The following is a 19879-nucleotide window of genomic DNA, read 5'->3' as shown; positions in this document are numbered from 1 at the left end:
CAAAGTTAAGTGGTGTTTGCTGGCCTCAAATGATGGGAAATGCTTCCCTCTGTTTTGGGGTTTATTAGATAACTGTCCTCCCTCCAGACGTCAATGCCTTTTTAAAGGAGTGACAGGGGAGACTTCCTGTCCCATTTGCCTCGTCTTTCTTTATCCTCCATCTATCCGTCTTTCGTCATACGCACGCAAGCTGCTTCATCAAATAAAATGTCTGCTTTTTATAGGTCATATCAAAGGCAAGATGATAGGGACCTATATTATGGAAAACTCAAGGGTGGGAGCTGAAAGATGGAAACAGGGAATAAGAGGGGCAGAAGGAATTCACTTGTGATTTTTGAAGTAGATACAAGGACAGGCTGAAATTACATATGAAGGGTCAGAGCTTGATTTTTCAAACGCATATACATTATATATGTCATAACACCTTTTATATTCATACTGTACAGTGAGACGTTTAAGTATACTGTCTTTTTCTAGGTGCTTACCTGTGCAAGGTTTTATTTATTTGTAATTTTTTAATCTAAATGAGTTGACATGTTTTCTTACCAATAAAAAACAATAACTGGCTATTTAAACCACAGATGCTGGCGCAGAGATGCTCAGGATCAACATCAATGACCTCTGACATCAGAAATGTTCTTCTGGATGAACGAATGACACTCTGTCCTCCCAGAAGGAGAGGAAGAGGTGTCATATTATATATTATATAAGTCATATTTTCCTCCATTTCTACTTTCTGTGGATGAAATGATTTCAGTGTGATATCACACTGAAAGTACTACTGAAGGACTACTGTCATTTTGTCATCCACAAGACTTATGTAAGACATGGTCTCAACACACAGGTTTCATTTTCTGTGAAGTCTGCCATGATTAGTGGTAGCAGATGCTCTCTCTATGCTGCTGTTGTTGACGGAAGTTGTGTTTGTTGCTAGGGTAAATATAATATGAATAATATAATATGAATAAACATGGTATTGGTTGAAATGTTATCATGAATGTGCTCATTCATTCATTTCTACTGCTTATTCTCACAAGGGCGTGCTGGAGCCTATCCCAGCTGTCTTCGAGCGAGAGGCGGGGTACACCCCGGACTGGTCGCCAGCCAATCACAGGGCACATATAGACAAACAACCATTCACACTCACATTCATACCTATAGACAATTGGAGTCGCCAATTAACCTAGCATGTTTTTTGGAATGTGGGAGGAAACCGGAGTACCCGGAGAAAACCCACGTATGCACGGGGAGAACATGCAAACTCCACACAGAGGGTGGAATCGAACTCGGGTCAGCTGTGAGGCCTGCGCGCTAACCACTCGCCTTACAGGCCAACAGAAACATACACTATGTAGATACTGTATGCTAATCGGTTATTTATATTAATTCATCTATTCATTCATTCACCTATCCCAGCTGTCTTTGGGCGAGAGGCGGGGTAAACCCTGGACTGGTGGCCAGCCAATCACAGGGCACATATAGACAAACAACCATTCACACTCACATTCATACCTATGGACAATTTGGAGTCGCCAATTAACCTAGCATGTTTTTGGAATGTGGGAGGAAACCGGAGTACCCGGAGAAAACCCACGCATGCACGGGGAGAACATGCAAATTCCACACAGAGATGGCCGAGGGTGGAATCGAACTCGGAATTGAATTGAAATATTTTACCAATGTAAGCTTATATTCCAATTCGTAGTCATCAATACACCTGACTTACATTACTCTTAGTATGTTGGTGACAAATTTTTTGCTGCTGGTGGGGGTGGAATCGAACTCGGGTCTCCTAGCTGTGTGGCCTGCGCGCTACCCATTCACCCGCTGTGCAGCCCTGTGTTTGGTATTGAATAGAACAGAAGGCTTTATGACATTGCATTGCAGTTTTTCCAATATTTAGAATGCACGGACCAGTGCATGTCTCGCATAAGTTTTGTCAATGATATGCGATATTTTCCTTTTAGACATCTACAGAAAAAGACCAAAAACAAAGAATGGATGTAGTATACTCATGCTTTTAATCACTTCTTAGAAAAATTATTTCAGATGTATTTTTGAACACAATATACAATATAATGCCATACATTGTGTGAAACATTTATTAACCCGCCTGCAACGAGGGGCGGACCTATTGATGTAAATATTGACAAGAACGAAAAACCATCTCTCATGCAGATAGTGCTAAAGCAGGCTAACCATTTGGACACAACTAGGACCCAAAAAAAAAAAAAGCATGAACATAGATAAACAGTGCTAATATTGAACAAATTTGTATTTCAAAACTGATAAATTTGGTCAGGAATAGTTCACAAAGTAGCACAATCAGTTACAGAAGACCATACTTTGTTGTTAACTCGGATGGATTGAGTGCCGTGCGTATTGTAGCATGCCACCAATACTTTTACATGATGTGCAATAAGTATAAAAGGACAGCTTGTGTTATCGTGTATTAGCCGTTGCCGTTCAAATATGAAATATTCAAATAGAAGCAGAGATAAAATAAGCCTGTTGTCCTGTGTGTCGCATGTGGCTCACCAAACTGTTGCCAGATGACAACCTTGTACCTTCAATTATGTTATTGAAACGAGGAAGCTACTACTTAGAAATAATTCATAAAAGTCTGTATTTTTTTTTTTTTTGGTTGAATGTTGAATTTTGTTATTAAATCTGTGAATGCAGCATCACAATGAAAGGAACTTCGGAGTTACAAGGTTCTCATTTGACAACATTCCTTTAGCTCCTGCACTGCTGGGCACTCCAAACATTGTGCACATATATACACAATGTTAAATTGTGTTGTGTTTATATTATATATTCATATAACAATATATAATACATATATACTATGTATATAAAAAGACTCTATTCCAGAGCTTTCTACAGATTAGACACCACCACCTCCAGGCAATGCAAGTGCATATAAATTAAAATAGATTTTACACTGAACCAGTATTTCTTATTTACATGCCTAAAGTATAGAATAAATACACACTGTTATAAACAGCAAAAAAGACCAACTTGAGCTTCAATCGACAAACAGTTATAGACAAAAGGTGAGGCGTGATGGGAAGAAGGATAAGGCCCGACGGCAAAGTCAACACATCTAAACACGCTAAACACACATACCGTGTACAAAAAAAACTCTCGTACTGCACATTCACACCACACACTAATGATTGCCGGTTAACTATCTTGGACTGAAATAGTTTAAAGTACCATTTTAGTACATCAGTAAAACAACATGTATGCATAAAAAGATGTGATTATTAACTCGACAAACTTGGTTTTGGAAGCCAGAGGAGCCAGAAATGTCGGATCTATAAACCCTTATTTCTAAAAATATACCATGTTTTCCAGTTTTCTTTCAAAATACAGCACCTCATTTCCCTTATGTATTTCTATCACGTCTATCTGTGTCATTTCATAATAAACTGCCCTGGAAACCTGATGCAGTGAGGGTGGGGGGAGGAGAGAAAAAATGACGTCAAAGGGTGGAAGCAGCACTTGAGGGATTTTCATTGCAAAAAAATAAATAGCTGGCCTGATTGTTTTGTGTTGTGTTGATGGAGCCTGAAGGGGTTTGTAAACCAAGTGAACAGTGGCACTGATGAGGCTCTGAGGTGCGCCTTTTACACTGGCAACTGTAAGAGCACCTTTAAATCATGTAGTCTGGGCCTGACTGCATAGGGGCGGGAGGGCATTGCATCAGACGGGTCTGGGGGTCAGGACTAGTTCCAACTAACAGGATTATTAAGACTGCAGCAAACCTGTCAGCTACAAATAAAAATAAAATCATGACCGATTTGCTTGAGTTCGTCCTTGGCGGACTCCATCTTTGATTTGATTTGTCCTATCAAAAGTCAATGGAAGGAAAAACTAGTTTATTTATCTCAGATTTGAACTGCCAACTTCTTTGACTCTAACAATTTCTATGAAAATACAGTGGAACCTCGTTTTTTTGTACCCCCCAAGTTCTTCGCCACTTTACGCTTCAAATTTCACTCTATTAAAAATGAACAATTTAATACATTATTGCTCTTTTATGGTTAACTATAATCTATTCTTAGTAAAAAAAAAGTGCATATTTAAGCAAATGTTACATATTCTTGGCCTGAATTAAGTAAGCATCGTCCAGCATAAAAATAGCAAAATTAACAAAAATACAAATATAAGGCATTCAGAAGACGCATTCAAAGATGTGATTTGTAGTATCAAACACTGGTCACTAGGTGTCAGTAATGCTACAAAGAACTGCTAATGTGTGAGTCTATGTTATGATTGATTAGGTATTAAATATCTTATTTACTCTTATTATTGGGTAATACAGATATAAAATTGACTATAGGGGTGTTATTTCATGTCGAGAGCGCTCTAATGATGTTAAAGTCGGAAACATATTTTCTATGCTCAAAAATATATATTCTTTTATAAAAAAGAATACTACTTCTCGGAAATTCACAGGTTGGGTCTGGAACCGATTTTCCGGTATTTATTTTTCATTGAAAAGTTTTCAAACAATATCTCAGCTGTTTTAGATTATTGCACATAACAAAGTAGTCGAGTGCCCAAAAACAACATCCTTACATGCTGCGGACTCAGCATCGGTGGCTTTTGTTTGGACTGCCAAATAACCCGCCATGGGGCCAAATAATGTTGCAAGTGCCATCAATTTGCTAAAGAAGGTGAGAAACACTATAGAATTTGATCCTGGCAGGATGCATGTGAAGTACGCATCAGTCATGTATTTGCATTGTTTTCTGAAGGTCAGAAACTGTAATTATTCTCTATGAAAATGATTTTTGTTAATATATTTGTGTGTCTGGAACGGATTAATTGGATTGACATGATTATTTTTGAAGGTTTCTGTTTGAGTGACAAAAAGTGAGGTTCCGCTGTATTTTCATGTTGTGCTAGGACAATGGTTGATATCATTTGAATTTCCAACACAAAAAAATTCCAGTTTTGGTGTGAAGTTAGGAAGCCTGTGAGGTTTACTGACTTTACATGGAAAAACATGCATGTGATGAAGAAAAATATGAAATGAATTTAAATGTGCGCATTTATATATATATCCCTACTAAGAGGAGTTTGTTTGTCGACGTTGTTTCTCTATTGCCCAATACATGGAAGACTGTTTTTTTTTTCAAACATACAAAAATGGTTTTACTCTCTCAGATAAGAAAAAACATTTCACAGACATACTTAGAGTGTTCAATAAATAAAAAAAAAACCTATATAAAGACATTAGTAAAAAAGGCACACAAAATTTCTTTGACAAATGGTACAGGAAAAAAGTAAACACTTTCTCTTGCTATACAAACGTGTCTCTCAATCAGTAGATCATATCTGCTATTTCTATATCATATCTATAAAAAGTCTTAAGTTATAAAATTTCTCTCAGTAGTGTCAATGTTCATTTACTGCCAGTCCAGAAAAAAAAATTCCAAGACTGGCCTAAATCCTTCACTTTCCACCATGTGTGTCCATCAAGACTCAAATGTTTGCAGTCATTATTTCCTGAGAACTCTGAAGCCACTTCTCTGAAACTGTCCATCCGTGTCTGGCTTCAAACACCCAAGTGCAAGACGCCCACCTGTGCGGGCCAAAACTAAGCCTTTGCTTCTGTGGCCTTGTTTAAAAAGCACAGCTGCAAGAGGATCGCCCCTCTTTTTTTTTTTTCAAACTTCTTTCAAATCAACGCATGTGTCCGCCCTTATGTGTCTGTGGGTGACGCCTCGTGTGTCACGATCTCTATCGCCATCGTGGGCTCCATCATGTCACACTCATCGTGATCCTGATAGTCCAGAGGAGGAGAACGGGATTCTCCCAGGCTATCTTCTTCATCGATCGCCTCATCATCTTCTTCTTCTTCCTCCTCCTCATTCTCCACGTCACCGTCTTTCTCTATTCCATCCAAGTCCTCCTCCTCCAGGGTTAGCTCAAATTGAAACTTCTCCCCACCTCCTTGCCCGCCGGTGCCTCCCCCATGTCCGTGGGTTCCCTGGTCATAGAAAGGTGGCGAGGGACTCTGGGGAATCATACTCTGGTACCAGTTCCTGTTGTCCTCAAGGGTGTCCAGAATGTCCTGTGCATCAGGATGAACGAGATCGGCCCAAGTCTCCCACAGAGGGTGGACGATGTAGTCGATGAAACCCACCTAAAGGACATTGAGATGTACAAATGAGACGGGACTATCTTTCAAAATGGACGTCTTAGGAGTAATTCCCACCTGGCTCTTTTCAACGGAAGCTGTGTGTTTATCGCACATGGGGCTGATCTCCATCCCCCTCTCTCGCTCGCGGTCTCCCTGGTGGAAGAACTCCTCCATTATCCGATCGGTCCACTGACGATACAGCTCCAGGGACTTTGTGGGGTTACTCAGGTCAGCACAGTGAACCATGTTCCGCAGCACCTTGAAAAATGACCACATTTCAACTTGACAAACATATAGTCTTCTAAAAAAGCCAACCCCACACAACAGTACCTTGGTTTTCATACACTGTCTCAGTTAGCATACGGCCAGGACAGCGTGCCTAACAAACTAGTCTGTTTGCCGATGCATCATGTGGAAATGAGTGCTCACAAAAACATGACTCGGTCTCTGTGAAGAGTGGTTATAGTTACTCTTTTAGAGTTAGGACACTACAGATAGATTCCGGCCACCATATATATACTATAATATACGCATATATATGTAAAACTATAATTATTGTCTATAAAGGATGTTTTGTGTTAATATGTTTGGGTGTCGAGTGGTTAGCACGCAGACCTCACAGCTAGGAGACCAGGGTTCAATTCCACCCTCGGCCATCTCTGTGTGGAGTTTGCATGTCCGGGTACTCCGGTTTTCTCCCACATTCCAAAAACATGCTAGGTTAATTGGCGACTCCAAATTGTCCATAGGTATGAATGTGAGTGTGAATGGTTGTTTGTCTATATGCGCCCTGTGATTGGCTGGGCACATATTAATGAATGAAGGAATTATTGCATGTTTCAAAAATAATCATGACAAATTCAAGTTATTTGATACATTTTAGGCCGAGTGGTTAGCACACAGTCCACACAGCTAGGAGACCTGGGTTTGATTCCACCCTCGGACATCTCTGTGTGGAGTTTGCATGTTCGCCCCATGCATGCGTGGGTTTTCTCCCATATTCCAAAAACATGCTAGGTTAATTAGCGACTCCAAATTGTCCATAGGTATGAATGTGAGTGTGAATGGTTGTTTGTCTATATGTGCCTCTCGCCCAAAGACAGCTGGGATAGGCTCCAGCACCCCCTGCGACCCTCGTGAGGAAAAGCGGTAGAAAATGAATGAATGAATGTTTGGGTGTCTGTAATGGATTAATTGGATTTGCATTTTTTTCTTTGATGCGGTTTTTATAAGTTTCTGTTTTTGTCTGACCTTTTAGAACAGATTCATGATAAGAACCAAGGTTCCACTGTAAATAACGCTTAATCCCAACTTTACGGAACCTGTTTCGATCATAAAAACAAAGACAAGTGGATTACTTCACAATAACTCCATTGAGAGGAGATTTGATTGTTGCAGGACAGACCTGAGTCTAATTGCATCATGTTCTTTGTAACCAGGGAAGGATGGTCTCTAGCAGGAGACTAATAAAGTAAAATCCACTAAGGGCGCTTACAGGTAAAAAAAGAAGATGGATCGAGCCAGAAAAGGAGTGACAGTGGGGGCAAAGGTCAGCTAGCTAATGGCCACCTGCTGAGCGTTCTCCACCAGCACAAGCAAATGATTCGAGCCATTAGAAGCAGGTAAAAAGAGGTGAAGGTTCAACTCTTACTTGTATTCTATCTGTGTAATTGTCGAGCAGCAGCACTCCTGAGCTTGTCACCTTCTTGGTTTCCACCATTGTCTTCAGATCCGCCAACAAACTCATGTGTTTGGACATGTCAGTGGCCAAAACCTGAACCAAAAAGACAACTGTTCCTCAGCATCATTGGATCAGGAAGGATACAGAAGATAACATTTATGGATCAAGGTGTTGTTACCATGTCAATGACCATCTTCCGCAAGGACTGTCGCTGCTTTTTTGTGAGGTTCTGGAAGATATCGCAGCCGTCCTCCTGCAGGAGTTTAAATCCGACAGCCAAGTGATGATTCTCCAGCACAGACTCGTCGTTGTACATCAGCGCCAGCTCCGAGTCTGGACGCAGGTGAAAAATGAAAATCAGGCACCTCTGACCACTGCTGAAGGACCCTTAATTGTGACTGGTGTAACTTTTTCACTTACTGGTATTGATGAGGAATTGGTTTGATACTCCAGGATGGTCAACATCGTGGATGGCTGCAGCAAAGATGGCAGCGAGGATTTCAAGGTCGGTGAAAACAGCCTGTTAAAAAAAAAATCAAAACAACAGAATTTAATGAAGAATCTAAAATCTCCATCTTTCCCAGCGAGGGTCCAATACAGTCAAATCAAAGGATACAGGGACTACTTTGATATTTTAGACAAACAACCATTCACACTCACATTCATACCTATGGACAATTTGGAGTCGCCAATTAACCTAGCATGTTTTTGGAATGTGGGAGGAAACCGGAGTACCCGGAGAAAACCCACGCATGCACGGGGAGAACATGCAACTCCAACTCCACACAGAGATGGCCGAGGGCGGAATTGAACCCTGGTGTCCTAGCTGTGAGGTCTGCGCGCTAACCACACGACCGCCGTGCCGCCCCCATTTTATTTATACTTTAATTATTTAAAATGGACCTATTATGCTCATTTTTCAACCCTTTGTATTGAGTTGTGGTCTCCTGTAGAGCAGCTACACACAATAACCCGCACACAAAACCTTTTAGATTTTCCAGAATCTGCACCTATTCCAGCTGTATTTCCTTTGATTTGTGCTTCCTGCCGAAACGGTCTGTTTTAATTTATTCCACTTCTGTAGACCACTTCTGTGATTAGTCACACGCCACAAAGTGCTTCCTAACTATGAACCATATAAGGAAGTCCGCCCCTGTGTGACATCACAAAGGGACAATTTTACCACGCCTTTTGAAACTGAGCGTTTTGAGCCATCCCAAACTTCTTTCAGGAGTCACTTCCAAATGCGTAAACCTCATTATCTGAAACTTTGGCATCTTTTAACACATGAATGCAACATTCTAAGTACATTTATAGGTCAGAAAAGTGGAAAAAGCATAATAGGTCTCCTTTAAGTTCTGTTGTTATTTGCCACCTTTCAAAATTGTTTCATTTTTTTTGAAAGTGAAAAAAAAACAATGAAGTTATGCCATGGTATAATAACATCTTATCTTTTTTTTAATGGTGGAAAAACTAAATCAATATATCACTGTCAAATCTAATCTATTTCTAACACAATTTAGAGTTTAGTGTCTGCTAGTATGTCAAGTTGACTCCAGTACAAATTGAACAATAAATATAAATAAATAAATAATAGAAAATAAATAAATAATAAATAATAAATAATAAATAATAAATAATAAATAATAAATAATAAATAATAAATAATAAATAATAAATAATAAATAATAAATAATAAATAATAAATAATATAGAATTTAAAATATATATCCAAATGTATTTTTCAACTCATTGATTTCAGATGTAATAAAAGTTTGAACCACGGTTTCCCTTGAGCACTAGCATCCACCAGAGCAGATGGACCAAAAAAAAAAAGACATATTATGTCACACACGGTACAAAAAAGTCCAGTCATCTCCTGGGTGTAATATACTTATATAAGTTCTTACTTACATCAAGGGCTGGGGTTGAGAGGAGGATGTGCGTGGACTGGGCTACGTCAGCTGCATGCAGGCTGTTATGGTAGGCCACATCTGAATGGTAGTGATCCTCCAGCGTCATCATGTAAGCCACAAATGTATCCACTGGGATCTTAAATGTTTTTAACAGGTCTCGCTCCTTGGAAACACAACATCATAATACACGTCGTTAAGGATGAATAATTGAAGTACAGCCCTTTAGGAAAACACGTCAAACTGGAAGAGGAAAAAAACAGCAAAGAGACATGAAGCTTCCTACCTGAAAGATGGCGTACATGATGCAGGTGAGAGGTCGGCTGTTTGAGTATTCGGAAACTGTGAAGATATTCAGACCCCATTTATTCAGATCCTCCAGCTCCTTGGACAGCAGCTCCTCCTTATCGGTTTTCACCCCAAAACGCGAGATGCTGCTGCTGGAGAGCGAAGATCCGTGGGAGACCTTTTTGACCCCGCTGATCTGTGTCATCAGTTGCTGCTTCTGCTGTTTCTTCTTCTCCCGCGTCTTGGGTGTCGGTGATGGTATCTCCACCTCATTCTGTTTGTCTGAGGTAAGAAGAAAGATGCAATCTGTTTTCAATGACATGTAAAATGGACGGTGTGGGTGTAGGAGAGGTCCATAAAGGGCTATTAAACCTCGTATAGTACACCTTTGTTTTCATGGACATGCTATCTGAGAACCATGAAACCCATCAGCCTATCTCGAGTACACGGCGTATCTGCTTTCATTCTTACAGGTCACACCATTGACAGGATGTCAGCTGGGGGCCGGCCCTACGAAAACGGAACATTTTTACCCCCCACCAAGATTAGTCTTATGGATTCATATGTGATTCCACTTTTGCTGTGCAACACAACTGAAGATTTGGACACTACATAATTTTTAGATATAATTTGGCCTCATAACTGTGTGTCAGGCCTGCACGGTGTACGAGTTGTTAGCACGCAGGCCTCACAGTTAGGAGACCCGAGTTCAATTCCACCCTCGGAGTTTGCATGTTCTCCCCGTGCATGCGTGGGTTTTCTCCCGGTACTCCGGTTTCCTCCCACATTCCAAAAACATGCTAGGTTAATTGGCGACTCCAAATTGTCCATAGGTATGAATGTGAGTGTGAATGGTTGTTTGTCTATATGTGCCCTGTGATTGGCTGGCTCGCCCGAAGACAGGTAGAAAATTAATAAATGAATGAATTATCACATCTTTCAAAAATAATCATGACAAATTTAAGTTATTTGATACATTTTAGGTCGAGTGGTTAGCACACAGTCCATACAGCTAGGAGACCCGAGTTCGATTCCACCCTCGGCCATGTCTGTGTGGAGTTTGCATGTTCGTCCCGTGCATGCGTGGGTTTTCTCCGGGTACTCCGGTTTCCTCCCACATTCCAAAAACATGCCAAATTGTCCATAGGTATGAATGTGAGTGTGAATGGTTGTTTGTCTATATGTGGCCTGTGATTGGCTGGCTCGCCCGAAGACAGGTAGAAAATTAATGAACGAAGGAATTGCGTGGGTTTTCTCCGGGTACTCCGGTTTCCTCCCACATTCCAAAAACATGCTAGGTTAATTGGCGACTCAAAATAGGTATGAATGTGAGTGTGAATGGTTGTTTGTCTATATGTGCCCTGTGATTGGCTGGCCACCAGTCCAGGGTGTACCCCGCCTCTCGCTCGAAGACAGCTGGGATAGGCTCCAGTCACCCCCGTGACCCTCTTGAGGATAAACGGTAGAAAATTTATTTGCTAGCCAAAATGTGCATATTTTGCAAACAGGTCATCAATAAAAAATATTTTACAGATGCAATTACATTTAATATCACAGCCACTCCATAAAACCATGTTATTCCTGTCACGTTTTTTTGTCCTTCTTTTCCCGATATCCAGGATTAAATCCTGCAGTGAATGACTGCTGCCATGTCAGACCCCGACTTAGCTCATTACTGCCTTATCAGCCAATGAAGGGTTATTCAATTACCAGCTGTAATTCAAATAATCACTTTCATTCTCATGCTCTCCCTCTCCTCTTGTTTTCTTGTCTGTCTCCTTTAATCCACAGTGCTCTAGCCAATCCAAGTATGGCCAATTAAGTTCCAACAGACATGTGCAGTGTTGGAAATAAGACAAATAACAATGCATTGCCGATTAGATTTTTGCGGTAATATAGAGCTGAATCAAGATATTTTACCAACTGTATTTGTGTTTTCATTGTATTTGCTGGGAAATTTAATTTTATAATTTTATGCAATTTTATCACAGAAACTGTTGCAACCCAATAGACACTAACAATGCATTGCCCCTCTAAATGTATTTAACGCCATTTTTTTTAGTGATGTAGTTCAGTTTGTTACACACTTAGGTAGTCAACTAGTAAATCCTTCCTTTCGCTCTCCGTCCTTTTGCTTGTCCCATCAGTCTTATTTCAAGTCGTTTTTATTATTTATTTATGTCATTAATTACTTGTGATGGGAGCAATTGCATCAATTAAATGACACGTTCTTATTATGCACACAAAGTAGTCACAGGGGTTTGACTTTTGCATTATTTACAATTTTCATTTATATTATGACGTCTTATGATCATTATCAATTAGCAAGGAATGATAACAATACTGCCATTCTGTGTTGCAAAATGTAAGTGGGCATGGAATCGTGCCATGCCCTGGCTCACCTATTTGAATTATGTGAAAGGATAGGAAGTGTGCGGTGCTCAAATTTGCTAAACATGCTGTGCCAAAAACAATGTGAGTACACCCTTGGATGGTTGGCATAATTAATGAATGAACCTTGAGATGTTACAGTCTACGACGTTGATCATAGCACCCTGGTGAACCACTGTGGAGCCATTAGAGTCAAAGGGCCAGTTCTCGTAGGAATTTTGATCAATGTAATCGTAAAAACTATTTTTACGATTAGATTTTTGCGGTAATATAGAGCTGTATTTGTGTTTTCATTGTATTTGCTGGGAAATTTCATTTTATAATTTTATGCAATTTTATCACAGAAACTGTTGCAACCCAATAGACACTAGCTCTGAATTTTTTTCGATTTGTGCAAGTAAAAAAGTTTCTATTCTTGTCAGTGCCTTTTCAATTTTGCACTCGATATTATTAAAATTAGTATATTCTCTCTTCACAGTATGTTCTCTAATGTAGGTGTGATTAAAGGAAATATGATGCACCCATGAGAACAGCTACTATAGTGGGTGGACAAGCACACATTAATGGCCTCCATGCAGCCTCTCAAGAGGACTAATCTGAAAGCCAGATGAATATCTTATTTACCAAGTGGAAATGGCACTACACACGTCTTTGGATTGAAAACAATATTTGGAAAATATTAAAGAGTACTACAGGTCGGCTATTATAACCAACATAATACACTCCTTTGCCCTCATCAGCATATTCAACCAATGCAAGTATGTGCATCTTTTTTTTTTTATATCATTCAATTTGATGTAGGGAGGAAGCATCGACACTGACAAAGATGCACTAAAATGGAGATGACTCACACAGTATGGGAAATGCCAGCGAAGGGGGTTCCTCTGTACCTCTGTTTTCGCTGCAGTCACTTCCCTCCCTCCTTCCCTCCCTCCCTCGTCTCCCCTCCTCCCGCCGTCTATGATCAAGCAGTGAGGGATACGCCACATACACTCCACCGGATCAGGATGCTGATCGATTGGAAGCACAGTGGCTATAAATAGACCCAACCACCTCCAGGAGGATTTGGCCTGGAATGTATTTCTTTTCCTCATTCATATATCAATGCCAGTTTGAATCCACTTGGCGACCATTGCTAATTACCACAGTTTTCTGCTATAATGAATGAATGAAGTATATACATATATTAATTATATCATTATATACATTTTGAGCGATCATGACACATTTTCTTCACGAAATATATGAGCATTTACAGCCTAATGCAATAAACCTCGAGCTGAAGCTCAGTGGCGCAGTATTTAATGGTACGCCCCCACAGAAGAACATCTCAGCCAGAACAAACTCATGCAGCTTAGCATTATGAAAAAGACCAAAATAAAATGAATCGTACAAGAAATTGGCCTTTTTGTGTGTCACTCAATTTTTATTTTTTGGTGCATTTACTGTGGATTTTGTGAATTTTGACATTTCTGAATATGTTTTTGACTTTTTGAATACACATAACATTCATTTCCATTTTTTTTTCATTACCTAGGAAGGTGTTGGAGATGAATTCGGACACCTGGTTCCCAGACCGACTCATCTCGGAGAGGTGCGTCAACTCCCGATTTAACATTCTCTTAAACTGCAAGAGAGAAGAAAGGGGACGGTGGGTGGGTGTGCGTGGGGTGGGGAGAGAAACAATGCCGTCAGTTTTCCAGAGAAAAACCTTGGATGAAATGATGGCAGAAAATTCCATGGAAAATTCAGCACTTTGGTTTCGCCAGTTATTTTGAGGAATACAACATTATTTGACACTTTTACCATTGGTACACCCAATATATATTTTCTAATTAATTATTTTTGTATTATTATAATTTATTATAATTATTTATTATTATTTAATGTTATTATTAAATATTAAATATTAATTTTTATTGTTATTAATTTTTTTCTATAATAAGCATCACTGTGCAAGAATTCCAATGTAGTGCAAAATCTGCACCTGATTACATTATAACCATTTTCAATAACAAAACATATTAAATTTGAATGAACATTTTGGATGCAAGTCAGTACATTAAGATCCAGGGCACTGCAGTAGCAGCTGTTGACAGACTGATGCATGCGCGTGCACACACACACACACCAACACACATCAAGCACATAGCTCTGCAGAGGGCTCAAAATGGAGTCTGAGCCACCAACAGTTCTTTTTTTTAGAAAAATGAAATATCAATGCAGTCACCAACAAAACTTCAACATGACAACTAGATTGCAAGAAAACGCCTCAGCCTCGGAGGCGCTGAGAAGATATGTAGTTAAGAATTACACACCTTAATGTAACCCCAAGAGACTGACAGCAGGTAATTGGCTTCAGGCATTTTGGATCCTGTTTTCTCGTTCCTAATCAAAGCCAGAACTGTAATAATCCACTTAGAAGAAGAAAAAAAAAACAAAATACAGGCAATCGAACAGGATCCTGTCAGCGCCTCCCCCCCAAAAAAATCCTCTCTTGGTGCAATTCCTTTTCAGCAGCTAAGAGAGCAGCTTAATTGCGTCTCACTCTCCCTCCTAGCAGCAGAAATAGGCCGGCTTGGGGTCTCCATCCCTGTGGGTGGACGCCTAGACGGGTGGATGCGATGGGAAGATGGACACTGGAGATGGTATGGAGCAGCAGCAGCAGCTGTGAGCCGTGAGCGGAGGGACTCACAGCACACTGATGAATAATGGAGAAGAGACGACCAGGGGGGGGAGGAGGAGGAGGGAGGGAAAGAGCGATAGAGACAGGAGGAGGAGACGGAGGAGGGGAGTGAGGCAGCGATGTTCATCTGGACTAGAGGGGGGGGGGGTTCCTCTACTGGATTTGTCTCGGTTCGGTGCTCTCTCGCTGCTTACCCCTCACCACCAGCTCTGCATGTACCCCCCCCCCCCCAAATTGCTGTAGTCTGCCATCCCCAGCAACACACCCCATGCAGAACACGTGATTTGACAGAAAGTGGGGAGCAGGAGGTGGGTTAGGGAGGGGGATCCTTCCAGCTTGGTACTGTGTATAATATGCATGGGTGGGTGGGGGGAGGGGGGGGGGATTTCACTTCGACGACATGCCTCTGCCTCATGAATGGTGGTCACATTTTCAGGAATGTGACTGTGCAGCATCGTATCCTCGTGATCTTTATAGGTTATCACATGGTTTAGTCTGGTATCAGGCCAGGTATCATGCCCCCCCAAGTGTCGGTCGAGGGCTGATACTGGCACACGGGGGCATGATACCGGGCCTGATACCAGACAAACCATGTGATGATCTTATTATCAGATACTATTTAATCATGAGCTTATTATCACGTACTATTTAATCAAAAGACCATTTTGTTTCCAGAAAAAAAATAGTTTATTGCATGTATTATATCTCAACATTGTAAACACAATAATTGCAAAAATATTTCAACAATAATATAATAATATCACATGTGATAAATTACATTATCTCATACTACAGTATTAATTGTCCCTGTACCCTAGAAACCACCCATGAATGATACGGGAAAAGGCCGAAATTATACTGTGTCAAAGCCCAGGGCAGTGATACTGATAAAATATAGAGTTTAACCATGTCCAGTATCAGCCCCCGTAGCTGTCCACTCAGAGCGTGCTACTCTGGTATCGTGCCTGTGAAACAACCAATCAGAGAACAGCTCAATAGTGCTTAGTGCCTAGTGCTTCTCCAGTCACCAAAAAACCCAAACTTGATTAATGGAACTTTAATTGTCAGACATTGATAAGATAAGACTGTTGATAAAATATTATTGTTGAAATATTTTTGCAATTGTGTTTACACTGTTTAGATATAATACATGTAATAAACTGAACATTTTCTGGAAACAAAATGGTCTTTTGATTAAATAGTAAGTGTTAATAAGCTCATGATTAAATAGTACAGTAAACCTCGGATATATCGGATTCAATTGTTCCCACTGGTTTTGTCCGATATAAGCGAAATCCGTTATATGCGTATACCGGAAAATGTCCGTTTTACGCATATATCGGATTTATATCCGGTATATGCGTAAATCGGATTTTATCCGTTATAAAAAGGCACTTCCTTGACTATGTTTCCAATGTACCTGGACGCGCAGGCAACGCTGCAAATGACGTCGTATAGCGGCCTGTCACGATTCGGCGAATCGGAGCGCCACGATGCGGCCATCCGATATATGCGAGGGAGATTTAATTGAAATGCATTGGAACGGGACTGGAGATTTTGTCCGAAATAGGCGAAATCCGTTATAAAAAATCCGATATATGAAATGAACTTTTATTGGAAATGCATTACAGAAAAATCGGTTCTTTTTTATCTGTCCGTTGTGAGCGAATTTCCGATATATCCGAGTCCGATATATCCGAGGTTTACTGTATGTGATAATAAGATCATCACATGGTTTGTCTGGTATCAGACCTTCGGTCTCGGGCTGATACTGACACTTGGGGGCATGATACCTGGCCTGATACCAGACAAACCATGTGATAACCTCTAAGTATCATTTGATCCATTCCCTCCTCTCTTTTGTCTGCTAACATACGGCGGCCATTGTCGAGAACTCATAAGACTGTTCATATTGTTATTGAGTGTCTGTACAGGTCTATTTTTACCACCTTGCACCAAGAAGATGACTTCAGCGTGAAAAAAAAAAAAGAAAAGATGGGAGATAATTGCATCCTTTCCCAATTTAGGTGACATCAGCCCACTCATTTCTGCATCTACTGTGTATGTCCCAATTACCAGAACACCCAAACGCCATGGCAACAGCATCAGTCAGACAAGATGGATGTATGTTCTCAGAGAAGAGGCTTCCCCTTTTTTCCTTTGCAGGCAGACATGTGTTTTAGTTGCTGAGCTGTCACAAGGACACACCACACACACATCGCCTCAGCTCACATTCAACGCGTGCACAGACTGATCCCCCCCCCCCCCCCCCCCCCCTTTCACGCCACGTCTCTCCCTCACTATCCACCACTTACATGTCGATTTCTCTACTGGCTGCCACTTGCCAACGCGGTCATCAATCTCTGTCTAGCCACCATCAATGGGTTGTGGACACTGGCTGTGGCCACCTGAGTGGAACGTACTCTTACATCATTCATGCACGTTTGCTGCTTTTGTCACGACTCAAGGACGGCAGCTTTTTGCAGGGAGACCCTTCTGTTACAAAGCCATATTTTTTTTTTTTTTTTTTTTCTCATGAGAAAACACCCGTTCCCAGACATGTGTATGGGCTTCTGAGTGGGAGATGAAAGCTACTCTGGGAGGATTCCAGCTTATCCTCCCACTGAGGGAAAAGAACCAGAAGCAGGGAGATGATGCAGTGGGAAAAAAAAAAACAAAACAAAAAAAAAGAGCAAGCGAGGAGGCGGCTCTTTATATAATACCGCTGTGCATAATATATAAAGAAACCACAAATAACAGCGAGGGATGTCTCTCTGCAGTGTGTTGAAGAGCTATGCTTCCCCAGAGGCTTACAGAAAATGCCTCAGTGCACAAACATACAGATAGAGGTGCTGTCAAACGCCATTATCTGCAGTTTGACACACTGGATGCTGTCACACGCATGTTTAAACACACATGACTGGAATATTTCATTTTTAGTGCTTATTCAGAGCATGTTTTTCTCCGAAACAAGAGGATGACGTGTTGCCGTCGTTACTCATCTTTTATTCTCTTATTCTGCCTCAATGTCTCTCCTTCAGCTTGCAAGGGGGTTGGCTTGATTAAGAGCAGAGCTGCTGTGACGGAGACGGAGAAGGTGAAGGGAGCCTGTGGCATTTAGGTGAAAAAAAAGAAATAACACCGCTTGCCTCCATTCAGTCAGACGTGATCCCATCAGACAGCTCACTGCAGAGGCCAACCAGGCGTACAGGTACAGGTAGGTGGGAGGCACATGTGGATCCTCCCTCCCTTAAACATGATACTCTTTATATCCCTTTCTATCTATTTGAATAGCTTGTGTTTATGTATATCACACAGCCCACTAGTGGGCGCCCTGTGTCAAGACTGCTGCAGAACAATGCTCACTGAGGAATGAATGACTTAACCATGCAACTTCAGATGCAAACTTTCTCTCTGGTTCTACCATATCTTACTTATTTTGTGGAAATATAGGCTAATAACTATAAGAGCAATTTTCACCTGCTAAATGTACTGCAAAAAAGGTCAGTAAGGATAATTCATAATGCCGCCTACAGAGAACATACTAACTCCTTATTTCTAAAATCACAAATACTTCAACTTGCTGATATAGTTCATCTTCAAACAGCTAAAATAATGCATAAGGCTAAAAATAACCAATTAGTTAAAAATATCATCCAATACTTCTCTACAAGAGAGGAGAAATATGATCTCAGGGAAGAACTACATTTGAAACACTTATATGCTAGGACTACGTTAAAAAGCCATAGCATTTCAGTATGTGGAATCAAACTATGGAATGGATTGAGTAAGGAAATCAAACAATGCACAACGATGAGCCAATTCAAGAAACAATACAAGCAGTTGATGTTTGCTAAATACAAGGATGAAGAGTCTTGAACCAGTCATGATGTGCTATATATATCACTATATTGACACTTACTATGGTACACATTATGTCATTGGATGCTCATATCACCTCGTACTTCGGTATGAGGTGCATTATTAAAAAAAAAAACCCAAAAAACCCTTAAACTATATTAGGAAAGCAGGAAGTGAACAAATGTAACAGTTACTGATTATTAAAGTACCAGATGGAGGGGTAGAATTTAATAAGCTTTGCTAAATAATTAAGTAATTCAATGAGGAAGTTCAGTCACATTTCACACAAATCAACTTGAATCGACTTCTTTTAAACAACATAAACTAGAGCACTTCATGTTTTTCTATATGATTGAAGTTTTACTTTTATTTTAAACAGATGTCGTTGCTGTGAGGAAGTTTTTTTTCTTCATGTAGTTGGCCAACTCTTGCTTAAGCAAACATGGTGCAAGGTAGTAAAATCCGTTACGACAATTACAGTTGGTAATGATATGACTTTTGAAGTCTGGGACTTTTTTTCTTTTTAGCTATGAGGACAAATATCTCAGAATAACCAATCACTCCTAACCTTTGTACTTGCATTTTTAGGTTATACTGTAATATAACAGTTAGCAAGAGGTGCTAATTGTTTATTTTGGAGGATATAAGAATTAATCATGAAATACACCAGTTATGTAACAGTTACTGAAGACCATATACAGTAACTAGAGCATTATACAAGTAATTCAATACTTAAAAAAATGCCATGTTTTGTTTATAATCAAAGCTTTACTTTCTCATCACCCAACCTAATTACAAAATACTAAACCTAATTAAAAAAAATACTAAAAAATACCAAAAAGCTAAAATACAATATGAATACCTATGGGAGTAAATAATAACAATAGTACAAAATTATAAAT

The 19879-nt window shown here is 40.2% G+C and overlaps 1 protein-coding gene across 6 annotated transcripts in view; it reads right to left on the bottom strand.

Moving 5' to 3' along the window:
- Positions 1-2002: 2002 nt before the first annotated feature.
- The window catches only part of pde4ba (phosphodiesterase 4B, cAMP-specific a), a 146971-nt gene continuing 129094 nt past the window's right edge, over positions 2003-19879 (bottom strand). For 5 of the 6 annotated variants that reach the window (XM_058074368.1, XM_058074369.1, XM_058074370.1 and 2 more), the window contains 8 exons: positions 13964-14057; positions 10038-10321; positions 9753-9917; positions 8259-8358; positions 8017-8171; positions 7809-7931; positions 6233-6415; positions 2003-6160 (listed from right to left, as the gene is read on the bottom strand). In XM_058074368.1, coding sequence (XP_057930351.1) covers positions 5717-6160; positions 6233-6415; positions 7809-7931; positions 8017-8171; positions 8259-8358; positions 9753-9917; positions 10038-10321; positions 13964-14057 — 1548 coding nt within the window. In that variant the 3' untranslated portion in view covers positions 2003-5716. Of the gene's footprint in view, positions 6161-6232; positions 6416-7808; positions 7932-8016; positions 8172-8258; positions 8359-9752; positions 9918-10037; positions 10322-13963; positions 14058-14748; positions 15154-19879 lie in introns of those variants that run through there. The other variant, XM_058074373.1, reaches the window with a different exon arrangement.

Source organism: Doryrhamphus excisus, chromosome 5 (genome assembly GCF_030265055.1).
Source record: "Doryrhamphus excisus isolate RoL2022-K1 chromosome 5, RoL_Dexc_1.0, whole genome shotgun sequence".
NCBI classification, from domain to species: Eukaryota; Metazoa; Chordata; class Actinopteri; order Syngnathiformes; family Syngnathidae; genus Doryrhamphus; species Doryrhamphus excisus.
Note: the sequence above shows the minus strand (reverse complement) of the source record. Positions and strands in the feature narration are given on the sequence as shown.